Genomic DNA, 13,731 nt, shown 5'->3' with positions numbered 1-13,731 from the left:
TAGGGAAAGTAATGGGAAGTCGAAAATACTGTCACAGACCTGGATTGATAATTACATTTTTGACAAGAGAGTGCACAGTTTGGAAAGATAACAGTAAAGTTGAAAATGGACTAAAAACTAATTTGAAAAGTTTGTTGTGATGGAATTGACTTCAAGAAAGGAAACAGCAGCAGCCTTAGGGAAGAAAAGAAAAGGAAAAAGTGGGGGTGAGGTGAATGTGCTCCCTGGAGTATTATCAGGCCACATAGAGAAGGGAGACTACAGGGAACTGAAAATGCTTATAAATCATACGCACAAGCTGCCAACAATATTAGTTTTCTTTCTCATTTCGAGAGAACAACCCTTCAGGTAAACTGCTTATTTATCCAGTCCATTTGCAAAACACACAACGTAATTGCAGTGTCCAGCTGAGGACCCTTTCACAGACTGTGTGGGCTTTCAGATCTAAATTTGCGATTTATCCAGACAAAACCCTTTATTATTAATCCCTACTTCATTGATACTGAAACTGATGTTTAGATGATTAGTGACCAGCTCGTGGCCAGAGTGGAAGCAGAAAGCAAAATCTAGGTTAGAATTCTGGTGATCATAACTTAACCTCCATGTATGAACTGACCACTCTAGGGAAGGGTTCATGCTGTGTAGACAAAAGGAAAGCTGTTTAGGAAATCTAATTAGCAGAAAAGTAAATAAAATTCTTGTGAAAAGTAAATAAAAAGGAAAATATGCCATTATTTTAAATCACTTAGATTCTATTACTTAGAATGTATAAAAATAGATATGATGAGATAATCTAGGCTTTGGGATTCTGATATCTACTTGAGAGAACTTGCTGGAAACATAAACCTGTGTTGGTCATGCTCAGGTAATTAGTTTTAAATTCTAGCTGGTATCCTTAACAAACCGAACTTCAAGAACATGTGGAAAAATTATAGAGCTAATTGAGTTGGAGAAGAAAAGAAATAATTAGCATACTGTGTCTTTGCACATAATGACTTGTTAGTAAAAGAGCTGAAGATGTAAAAAAAAAAATTGGTAAGAAGTGAGTTCATTTTCAGCAAAGTAGAAAATTCTTAATAAAATTACAATCTCTGCTGTTCTAAGTGCCTCATTACTCAGAGGATGTGGAAAACATCAAAAGAGCAACAGAAATGATAAAAACCACGCGGGCAGGATGCGACGATGGAAGTTACTCAGCGGAGAAGGCGACGGGCAGGGACTGCGGACTGTCCGTCAGGTGCAACGTCGTGAGAAACGGCGGCGTACGTTTCCCATGACACAATTTCAATAGATTTACATATTTTAATGAAATAAAAATGCTAATTTTAGCACTGAAGGGGAATTGTTGAGTCCCAGGAAAAGGAAATGGAATGAACAAGGGGAAAAAAAAAAAGGTGGCGATGCGGATGGCTTAGCTTCTGCCCAAAGGTCACCTCCCCTTGCGGGGCGGGACGCGGGGCCGACGTGGTGAATGCAGCCCAGGGTTCGGGGCTCGTGCAGCGCCGGGCTGGAGACCACTGTGACACCGGGGGTGCGTCGTCCCGGCTGACGGGCACCAGCATCCATGAAGAAGGAGCGAGGATTTTGGGGGCTTCTGCAGGAGCCTGTGCGGAGCATGGGCGGCGCGCCTGCGCTGGGACTACGGGACCATTTCCGACGCCCAGACGTCAAGGATGAAGCCGCGCCCTCGTCCGGCTCCGGCGGCGCGCTCCCCGCGAGCTCTATGGGTGGCGGGCGAGTGGGCGGCAGGCCGGGTTGGGGGACTCGGTTCTTAGCCATAAGCTTCCCTGACTGTGGACATACACACTCAGAAAATCACCCATTTACTGCCGCCTTCCACGTCCACGCTAACGTCCTGCCCGTCGGTGGTGTCGCCCCAGTGTCAGCACGTGGCCCCCCGGCCTGAGCTTGCTTTCTAACAAGTCCCTCCAGTTCTCCAGGAAGATTTCGGGACTCTGCAGCATTTAAGCATCTGAGGTACTTCGTCACACGCTCTGTGGTTATCTATTTTGGTACGATTTTATAATGAACATTGTTGAATTGTTTCCTACTATACTGACAATCTGACTCTGCTCTCTTATTTCTACCTTGACACTGAAATACTTCCAGGGGAAGGTTTTCATTAACAGAAAACAGTAACCTCTCCTTTTGCCTGCTAACTGCCTCTAGGGTTTGTTCCCCACAGAAACCAGTGTTCGCAGAACTGGCGATGTACATCTTCTCTAGAGCTGGGGGAGGAGCCTGCACATGATCTGTGCCCAGCTCTCATCAGAGAAGAGGACCTGAAGGCCAGAGAAAATCAGAGCAAATTGGAACAAAATGAAGGCTCGAGCCCAAGCCCTTCGCTGAGGCTCCGCCCCTGCAGGGTCCACCGCAGCCCCACCACCCTCTGGACCGTTCCCACCCCACAGCCCGGCTTCCTTGGCAACAGGCTCCTGCTGCACTCGCCTCCTTTTTGCTCACTCCTAGTTCCCAGTGGAAAAGTCAACATGAATGGAGCTCTACATGCTAAGAGGTTAAAAAAATACATTAGAGAAAAACACACGTGAGCTGAGTGCTGAGGACCCACATGTGATGAAAGGGCACACCTGGCAGTGGAGCCACGAGCAAACGAGGCCGACCCAGTGGCGCGGTGCGTCTGTAGGAAGGAGTGGCTCCATGCGTACCTTCCCAAACAGGAATGCAAAGTGCAATCCATTTTTAAATCAACACAATTTAGTAATTCTAACAAGGACTCTGTTGAGATAACTAAAAATCCTCAAAGAAGCAGGAATATGGAAGAAAAAAATACAGAATGTGGAGAAAACAAAGAAAAAAATCTTTTCAGGAGAAGTGGATGCCACTGCATGTGACTCCAGAACCCCAGTGGCAAAGATGTCAGAGAATGTTACATCAAACACAGTGCACAGCAAGGTAGGAAGAGGGCACATATGGCTAGAAAAAACAGAAACATCATTTTGCCTACAGAGCTAAAGTAGTCTAGAAGTACACATTCCTAGTTTCAACGATTCCCCAGTACCATGTGTCATTCAGAAAGACACTCCCAGTTCTCTCTCCCCTGGCGCAAAGGTACACAAGGCAGGGTCTGCCCAGCACGTCTGCCGGAATGTTCCCGCTGGGGCTCATGGCCCCGTGTATCTGACTGCGTCTTCCCTTAGGTTACACTGAGACCAAGACATTGGGGAGGATAAAGGTTAAGATGGCAGAGGGAGTGCGGCTCAGGCTGATGGCCACTGAGCCTGGAGTTTAACGGCCAATTTCCACGTTAGAATCTAACGTTCTCCAGCATTGCCCCCCATGCTCTCCTCGCTCATACAGACAGACAGATGCAAACATTCAATAATGGCCTTCCTCACACCTCGGAGAGGAAGTGTTATTTATGATTGACTCGTAAAGTGTAGCTCAGGAAGAAACAGAAACTTAGAGCAAAGGGTGCTCCTGATGTACAATTTTCTGGGCCCACTGTGACCGTTTGCATATAACACAAATTCTTCAACCCATTCGACAAAACATGAATATAAATATCTTAAGCTCAATGCTACACCAGGATGCAGTTGTGCTGTTTTTATTCTGCTTTAATGGTATCCCGTGTTAATCCCACTGGTCTCCAGTTGGAGCAGCTGAATCCTGGTTGTGTCAGCTTGTAACCTATGGGAGAAAACAACGGCAACAAGCTACACACTGCCAGGGGACGAAAGTCACGTAGTAAAAATGTGGCTATTAAAAGCTTTAAACAAAAAAAATCTAACCAAATTATAAGAATGTTTGCTTTCTGAATGTAATTTCTATATTACAGTATAGCTTATGTCATTTTTTAATTTCATGAAACAAGTCTCTGAGAAAATTCATACCCAAGAGTTCATATATATACTTATTTTTATATTCACCTCCACTAGTAGTCCCGGTAAGATCTAAGAGCACTAACTGATGAAGAAGTTTCTAATAATCTTGGTAGAGATTAGACATCTTGCAGCTAATTCTGCCAGCTAGTTTTCCCACACGTGGCGTCGCTGCTCACCTGCAAGGTCACGTGGATGCTGAGAGGAGCTCGCGGAGATGAGCCAGACAGCCGCACGAGCAGTTTCCCTCCCTCCTGAAGCTCGCTCTGCTCTAAGGCCTCTATCTAACAGCTCTCGCTGGCCATACAGTGATGGGTTAACATGAGTCCTGACTTTTTGTGATTGGATTCCAAAGTAAAGAATTAACAACTCAAAGGAACCTACTAGTTCTTTTAGAAGCATCCATCCATGGATTTCTCTCATAACTCCTGTTGTTTTATCACACACAAAAATGCTGCATAGTACAAAACCATGACTAATAAAAACTCTGCAACTCTAAGCAGGCTTATTAGCTCTAAGCAAACCGACTGCGATTGCCAAACACCAACCATCTACTGAGCTTTGTGACCTAGCAAGTTCATACATTCACTCTACATAAACCCAGTCTTGCTGTAAATCTTATATTCTTCGAGAAAAAGAAATCTACTGGAAAAAATTTAGTGAAGCACTATTTATAAATGGCTCCTACAAAGAACAGTTTAAATTGGTCTCAACAGGTTTGGTGTGTGACATGTATGTGTGACATTATATGTATGTACAGACGTTGTATCAATATATCTATGTCTGTCAGTATATATGTAGACATTACACAATGAATATTCCAAAATTAGCCATTCTAATAAATACCCACTTAGGCTTGAATCATTTTATACTAATAAAAATCAAAATAATTCAACAAATGAAAAATAACCCAGTAAGAATTTGAACCACTGCAAGTTTATCCAAGAGAGGAAAATATTCAAAAAGGAAAACCAAAACCCCGAAGCTAACACCTAGGCAACAACTAGGCAACTCTGACACCGATTTTGAGCTCACCTGCAGCCCCACAGGCATGATGAACTTGCCCTCAGGAAGCCCCACAGGCGGCTGCACTGCAGTGTGAGGTGCACGAGGGGCAGGCCCAGTGCAGAGAAGCAGCCCTCTGACATTGGGGCGCTTCAACAAGCACGTGGGGCACCTGGAATTCAAGGGTGGTCCAGGGAACAGGAACTGAGCAGGCCTAATAAAGGGCGCCCACTCGTTTAGAGAGTGAGAGGGAAGGTGAGTGACCACAGAGGGGCTCAAGCACTAGAGTGAGGCAGTGAAGCCCCAAGTGGACGCGTCTGTGTACAACCAGAAACACCCTGTGCTGCCTGTCAATGTCTTTGCTAAAGTATACATGCTTGGTAATGTTTGACTGGGGATTTGCACAAGATTAAGGCAAACAGTTACCCGAAGCTCCTTCATGGAGTTTTACCTTGTCTAGGATTTTAGGAATTGCTTACTCTGGCGGGTGCATTCCGGCCTGACTTTGTGTGGCATTTTAGCTTCATGCTAACAAGGCCGGGGTCGCCAGCATACTTTCTATATGGTCCAGCAAATTTCCATCTGTCCTGTGGGCACACACTGCACTCAGTTCCACCTGGGTCCTCTCAAATGTGTGCAATTACTCACACAGAGGACAAGGAAGAGTCTGTGCCTACAACTGAAGCAAATACAACCATACAAGCAAGAGGCATAATACTAGTCATGGTTTTCCAGAGAAACGGTCTCAACAGGGTGAACAGTGAGATAAATAAATGGACAGATAGATCTGTCAAGAGAGCATTAAATGGAGCTGGCTCACCCCTTATGGGGACGGAGAAGTACAGACCCAGGAGAACCTATGGAGACCCCAGAAGAGGAGGCAGGACCACCCTCTCTGAGGGTCGACAGAAAGGCCGACCCTCCCCCACAGGGCCCGTTGCTCTCTCAGGCCTCCGACTGATTTACCTTCATTACAGAGGGCGACGTGCTTTACCAAGTTCACTAACTCAGATGTTAACCTCATCCAGAAACATCCTCATAGACACACTCAGAAGATGTTTGGCCACCCCATGGTCCAGTCAAGCTGATCTATAAACATCCGCACCACAAGTACCTCAAAGATTTACAAGGTTGATGCTGAATCAGTGTTTCAATTACCAGGAGTGGCACACAGATGCTGATGTGTGAGCTAAGCTGCACCCCTCTACCCACTGCAACACAGAGCAGCCCTTTCCACTCATCACAGACGCAGAGACGTTTATTTATCACAGGTGAAGGTGCCTCACATGATCTTCACACATCCCCGTTGCCAATGTGTTCACTGGACAAGGAGACAATTCAGTTTCTGGTATGAGGTAGTGATGCAGAACTTAAATATTTTGCTGTTGTAATTCTTAGCGTGAGCCTAAAATAGGTCTTGTTTTACTACATGGTGGTGCCTCATGGGGAACATTTCTTTTCATTTACCCCCTGCTAAAATTTAAATAGCTAAGGCAAATTATGGGAAACATGGTCTGCGGAAATGAAGTTCATCAACATGGGTGATGAATTCTAACTGAACATTAGTGTTGTGAGCAAAAATGACCCCGAGTTAACCCACTTAACTGTAGACTGTAAAGCCATAAAGACGCAGGCCTACAAGCACCACAAACCCCTGGCCGTCAGGAGAAACACCCGGCATTCGCCCCATTGCTGCTGGCATCCTCAGCACAGGAGGGGGCGGTGGTCATGGGCATGCTCTTCCTCGGACTGAGAATAGTCATTTCTTCCCTTTCTCTTTTAGTGGATACAAATGATCCGCTTGTGATATATATTGCATATTTTATTTTAGATGTGTATATAATCTCTGGCTGTATTAAATTATACTATTTTAACAAGAATTCTGCTGTATTATTAAATCCATGATTGTTTTACAAAAAAAACCAATATTTTTGATCCCCCGGAGTCACTTTTGTAACTTACAATAAGAATTCTAAAGTATAAGTGGAAAGCCTACTGAGTTTTCCATATATATTGTTCTGATAATTATTACATGTATGAATTATACATATATATGAATTATATATATATGACTTATACCCGAGTTATATATATGATTTATGTATTTATAAATTATGGGTGTATACATAACGTTATGATTTACATTTTTATATACTCAGATTTTTATAGTTTGTTTAATAGAAGTATAGTACTAACATATACAGTTGTAGTATAATTATTTACACCATACTTCTTTTTTTCCTTTTGGGTTTTGGGATAGATTATTCTGGATTAAGCATTATGATGTGTAAAAAGATTTTAAACAAATCTCACCCCCCATTACTTACTCAACATCTCATGTCTCCATAAAGAGTTCTCATTTTTTAAACTTTGCGTAATTTTTCCCATGCTTTTCTTGCAGCAAATTATCAGTGAGCACGTTCTCTCTCTCTCTTCAAAGATATATATAGTTATTTATATGCGTAAGATGATTTATTATTAGTTCACATTTCTCTCTGCTCCTTCTGTCCCTGAGATTCCCCCGCTTTCCCCACTAGGCCTTGTGCTTCCCAGGGGCAGCCAGCGCTCCCCTGCGCTTCCTCACCCTGGCCGCCGCCGCGCAAACTCCTCTTACAAAGGAGAAGTCCACTGAGCCCCCTACGTGGGCATCCTGAGTGCAGGTGAGAGGCACGCATCTCAGACGGTCAAGGGCAGGAGCAAACAGAGAGAACCCAGACGCACCCGAGAGGGGGTGCGTGGGTGATGGTCACGCACAGGGGCGGCATGGGCCCCAAGTTCTCCCCTGGGCCGCTCCCCATCCCCACGTGCCAGAGGAGAGGTAGCCAGCAGGGGATCCACTAGGGAGCTGCTGGGAGGGGCGGCGGTGCCCAGCAGCTTAGACCACGGATGCCTCAGGGTAAGGAGTGTGAGCCAAATGTCTGAGGAACCCAAAGCCTGTGAATCCCTCACAAAGCATAGGGAACCCTCAGCATCTTGGTGAGACAGAAGTAGACAGGTAAGGGGAGGTGTGGGGCCGCTCCCATCATGCCTGAGATTACGTTCACTGCCACTTTGTTAGGATGGAGACTCCGAAGGAAATTCGATTTGACTTTAAAGTTAGATAGTGTGACATTTCTTGCACATCAACCTTTTTCTGCAGTTCGTAGACTAAGATAAAATGAAGCTTCAGGTATGCTGTTAGAAGCACTGAAAATTCTAGAAGGGAAGGTAAGGAAATTGTTGAAAGCTATTGTCTTTGAGCAAATCACCTGGCCAAGTCAGAAGGTGAAGAGAAGGGACACTTAAAATTCTTACATGTTCTACTATGAGCACTAATATTCATATAATGAAAAAAATCTTACTTGTAGAGAAATCTCAAAATCAAAAAGGAAAATGTACATGCAAACAATGGTAGCATCTCTTACTCCATGTGCTATGGGTATTCCATGGTTTCAGTCATCCAAGGGACAGCAGGCTTGTGAAGCCGATGCTACTACTATCCAGCCCTACCCACCACCTCGCACACATAGGGTGAACACTTGTCCTGAGTGACCTACTGAGTGGCCAGCAGAGCTGGTACTCTGGGTGGTCTGGCTTCTGAGCCTGTGTTCTTAACCGCTACACGATGTACCAGCTAAAATCATGTAATACTAAATCCTGTAACATTAAGCCATATGTAAATAGCAGCTATATCTATTTCTGACAGCATAATTCACAAACCACTATGGTTTAAGTCAAATGAATCAATTATTTATATGTTTAATAACCATCTTTATAAATGATTTTATCTCCAATTGCTAACATGATACATTACTCTGGGAGTACCAATTTCTAGAAAGTCTTCCTTTCTCAGTTTTTGAAATCCTCAAATCTTATGTTAGTTCTCTGTTTTAATTATCTTTTTAACTTCAGAATATCATTTTGTTTAAAGGTAATATGCAGCCTTGCGTCAGCAATCTCTCTGGGACTGATGGTCGTCCCCATTTCCATGGCAACTCAACCTGCAGGTATTAATAGACTACAGAGTCTAATACAGCAATGATGAGAGTTCAGTGTAATTATAATTAACACTGTATGGTCATTCAAACTAAAATAGGACACTTTTAAGAACATTTTCATTCTTACTGAGAATACTTACATCCCTTAACAGCGAAGGATCATGATTTAGCAACTATGCCCGTCTCGCTAGTCCTCAGGACACAAGCCCTGTGATGTGTGTCTTAATCCCGCTGGAGTGAATTCGCTACCATTTGCCCTGTGGGGAAGCACTTGGTGTGTCCCCGATGCTTTCTGGTTTCGTCATAGGCAGCAGGTTGTACAGGCCATGGGGAAAGGATCACACCTCTACCATGCTTTCTTGAATAACTGTAGTCATGTAGAAGCTCAACTAAAGGTTAAGTCTAAATATCCAAATGTCAGGAAGTAGTCAGCAACTATCTCTGCATTCTAGTCCTAGACTTCAGAAGGGATGGAAATACCATTTTTTTTTGTAGCATTTTTTGTTAAAAAGAGCCATCAATCCCCTGTCACCCCATGTTTCCAGCAAGGTGGAACTGGTCACACTTTCCAGGTGGGGACACTAATGCCAACCGGGTCCTTGGCACCCTAAGTGCAGCACCCAGGGCGGACAGCACAGCCACGCTGCGGTGTGTTCACACACACACACTTGTGACACTGTCTCCCCCGTGCTAACTGTCTGGGGGTCAGCAGATGCTTTTTAATTGCCTGCCTCATTTGCTTGATAGGCAAACTTCTTGCTACCTGTTTTCGGCTCATGAATATTCTGTACAGTACAAACCTGGAAAACAAGACCACTGTCTCTGTATGTAAGAAAATCGAAGGAAAATCAAAGAAACTAAAATCCTGCATCTTCAGATCTGTGTCGCTGGTTTTCACCTGTAAACACACACATCTGTCATGTGAAAGGTTATTGTGAACTCAGTCATCAAGGAGGGAACCAGTAAGATAGTCTGAAAACTGTTTCAAAGGAGAGGCCAAAGCACACACACATGGACAGTGAGAAAACAGAAATGAGTCTGCCAGCAGAGGCACCAGCCAGTGCACGTCCTCCACACAGGACTCACTTGCAGTTCTATGGCTCGGAACCACCTACATGGCTATCAGTTTTCTACAACTTCCCGAATCGTACAATAGCGCACAGTTAAGTGAAAGGCGAGACCAGGACAGAAATCAGTTAAGCAGGAAGAATGTGCAAGACATTGAAAAGATAACTGGTAATTTTTTTGCCACGGGTCAGTTTCATAATTTTTCCTCTCAACTTGCAAATTAATTCATTATTTGTTTTTCACAGTTCCCCTACAGTCGAACAATCCAAATGGAATAATCACCATTTTTACTGCATGACAGTACTTCCCAAATGGCTAGTTCCTTAGAATTCTGAAACCTGCTTACGGAAAGAACCTAAGCATGGTTAAAAGATTCCTGTTCCATAGGAGCCCCTCCCCAATGAGACGGTGCACGTGCAGCCATGTGGCGAGACCACTGTCAGAGTCCCACCGTGAACCTGGGCCCGTGGCAGCTCCTCGGAGACGAGCCAACCTCTCCCAGAACCGTAGCCCTGAAACCGGGTTCACATCTCCCCTACACGAATACCTGGTAGTAATGTTGTCTTCTAATTTCACACAGATTTCGCCATCTTCCACTAAGAACACACAGGCATTTGTATACGATGTTGTATATAACAGAGCTTAACTGAATGGATGCCACTCAAATCTATGCTTTGTTCATGTTCCCCTTATTTATAAGCAAAAAACTCCATCTCAGGAAGCACAACCATGATCCCTGAGACCCATAAGTCTGCACACCTTTCACAGCTTACGTTTTATTCTTAGTCTTCACATTTGACAGAATAATGGCATGCAGCATGGCCAACCAAGCTTTCAAAACGTTAAAAATTCTTCGCAAAAAAGAACTATTAACTGGGACTTTAAGGAAGGTGCAAATAATGAGTCCCTGTTTTTTTAAACCCTGTTCTGCCATATCAGTTCTATTTATATCTCACACACACCAAATGCTTGCCCTCTGCAGGAATGCTAGTTTAATGCTGGCAGTGCATGGCCATACCTTGGTAAACAGCTTTGAATCCTGGTGAGGCAATGCTATCGTCAGACTGCAGATGTAGCCACATCTGGTTGCTCATGCTCACGATCAGGTCAGGAACACTGGAGCCAGTCAGTCTGCACACATGAGAAAGGTTAAGACATTATTTAAGTCACCAAACACCCCTACTTCTACCTTGCAGGAGGGTCTCGCTGCTTAAACAGACAAACTGTAAACGTGTGTGTGTTTGTGTGTGTGCATAACAAGACCCTCCCTTCAAAGAACCAACAGCCATTTGTAATTGATGTTCATAGTAAGCCTCAATATCACTGGTGTTTTACAGTAATTACTGTATAACTACAAGTGTGTCTCTCTGATTTTAAAGATTGAGTTAGGGAGGCCAAGCCCCATCGGTCTGGAACTGAAGTCCTTCCAGGTGGACTTGGGAGCTGGAAACGCCACAGCTGGTCATCCCTAAGTGAGGGCGGCAGGCCCGACTGCTTGCGGTCATGCACCCCCGTCAACCGAGGACACCTAAGCTGAGAAATGTTCTGGTTCCTTCACAAAACGCTTGGATAGTCTAGTCTGGAATTATCATGCACCTTCACCACAAAAGCTCATTTAAAAAATATATCACAGGATGAAGTGTTATTCAGGGCTACAATGAAATGAGCTATCGAGCCCTGAACAGATATGAAGGAGCCTTGAATGCACATCACTGAGTGAAAGCAGCCTCAAGAAGCCACAGGCCATGAGACTCCGACTCTGGGGCATGACTGTGGGGACAGTGAGTCAGGGGTTGCTGTGGATTAGTGGGAGGGAGGGATGAATAGAAGAGCTAGAATTCTTAGGGCAGTGACACTGCTCTGCGAGCCTGTAAAGAAAGCCACAGGCCCAAGAGCAACCCGCCTGTGTGGGCCAGGCCACCAAACCGGGCCCGATGCCTAGGCTCCCCAGAAGGGCAGCCTCATGCGGTGGTCCGGAATGGTTTGGCAGCACCAGTGGGGAGCGTGCCACAGGGTTCCTCCTCCCATGCGGGTGACATGAGGTGCCTGGGCCAGGAGATGCCTTGCATCCCCCAGGGCTGTGGCCCGGCCTGCGGCAACCCCCTCACTTCAGCTCGTGAGCCTCCTCCAGCTCCTTCCTGCACACCCCGCCAGCTCCCGACATGTCCCTACTCGCTGCAGGGGACGCTGCCTGACGTGGATAGATTAATAAAACCACACAGGTCTTCAAATTTACTCGGTTGATTTTTGTTTTTAAACAACACTACAGTGGTGGATCCACATGATCACACATCTTTCCAAACCACAGAAAGTGCATCACCAAGTGACCGGAAGGTAGACTGTGGGCTCTGGCTGACAGTGACATGTCCATGCAGGTTTCTTAATCCTAACAAACACACCATCTGGTGGGGGACTTGGGTAGTGGGGGATGTGCATGTGGCAGGGGCAGAGGGCATATGGAAACACATATGCATGTATGTATATACACCCAACATAACCATTCGTTAAGAGACAAGAATGTCATGCATAGGTGACACAGATCTAGGACTTTCCTTCTGTACCTTCCCTTTAATTGGCTATAAACCTAAAACTGTACTAAAAATATTTATATATATAAAACCGAAGGTGACAAATTAGAAGAACAGTGACAATAACAGCATGCATAGCTAAAATGGATTTGCCAAGTTCACTGAAGTTTCCTTGCACATATTAATGTTCAAGAGGCACCAAATGGAAGTTTCAATGAAACATTCGTTGTGTATTAATAAAGCAGTCACATAATGGCCACTGTCAGTTAAAAGAAACATTGAATCCACTGACTGAACTCAACATGCTGACAGAAAAGCATGTTGAAGCAGAAAAAGGGGAAGAAAAAAAATCAATTCAACCCAAATGTCTCTAATCAAATAGGAAGCTTTGCTTTCAGCGAAGTATGAGCTCGTGGTGCGGCCCCTCGGTCAGCTCCTCAGCGGGACCATGGAGCACCGGCTCTTCCGGGGAGGGCGGACGGCAGCCACTGCACGTGAGGTGATCATGCAGGGGACTCAGACTGCAGAGGGCAGCTGTTTCGCAGAGTGATGGGCAGAGACTAAATACATCTCTTCTCGAACATTTTTCTTTGTTGGAAAGATTGTTCTTTCATGAGTGGTCGTTGTATTTGCTTGTGTGACTTGAAGAGACCTTTTCACCCCTGTGCATGCATTTTACAGCACCAAAAAGTGCAGAGGTCATGAACGTCTAGCACTGACGGCTGCTCTGAGTCATGACTATAGAGCTGTAACAATATTTTTCTTACCTTCACGGAAGCTTTTTCCAATCTTTTACTTTCAACAATTCTGTGTTTGTTTATGTCATGTTTGTCTCTTGTAAACATCACATAATTATATTCTATGATTCTAATTAATTTTATTTATATAACTTTTTAATTGGAGAGTTTTGCCTTTTATTTAGAATGTAGTTAATGACAAAGTTCACTTTTTCCTGTTCTTCCCTTTTGACTAGCCAATTATTTTGTAATTATTCCTTTTACCTAATAGCTTATTTCTTTTACCCGGCACTTCAAAGATGCTATTCTGTTGTCTTCTCACTTCTTTTGCTTATATTGAGAGGCTTTCCATCAATCTTACACTTGATCTTGTGGAAATGCCATTTCCTTGTTCATGCTGGTTCTGAGATCTTTCCATGCTCTGTTTCTCAGCAGATTTATTATAATGTGCCAGGCTGAGGTTTTCCTGGATTTTCCTTACTGGCTTGAAGAATTTCTTGAATCTCTATCTTGATGTCTTCCGTCAATATTGGAAAATTCTTGGTGATCATGTCTCTAAATATTATGCCCCATTTTT

General features: G+C 44.3%; 1 protein-coding gene across 4 annotated transcripts in view; it reads right to left on the bottom strand.

The window, feature by feature from the left end:
• Window positions 1–13,731, bottom strand: part of CSMD1 (CUB and Sushi multiple domains 1) — a 1,487,013-nt gene that overhangs the window by 296,974 nt on the left and 1,176,308 nt on the right. For all 4 annotated transcript variants that reach the window (XM_073219228.1, XM_073219229.1, XM_073219231.1 and 1 more), the window contains exon 12: window positions 10,908–11,020. In XM_073219228.1, coding sequence (XP_073075329.1) covers window positions 10,908–11,020 — 113 coding nt within the window. The remainder of the gene's footprint in view (window positions 1–10,907; window positions 11,021–13,731) is intronic.

This window comes from Manis javanica, chromosome 12 (genome assembly GCF_040802235.1).
Source record: "Manis javanica isolate MJ-LG chromosome 12, MJ_LKY, whole genome shotgun sequence".
Lineage (NCBI taxonomy): Eukaryota > Metazoa > Chordata > Mammalia > Pholidota > Manidae > Manis > Manis javanica.
This window is presented reverse-complemented; position numbering and strand designations above follow the sequence as displayed.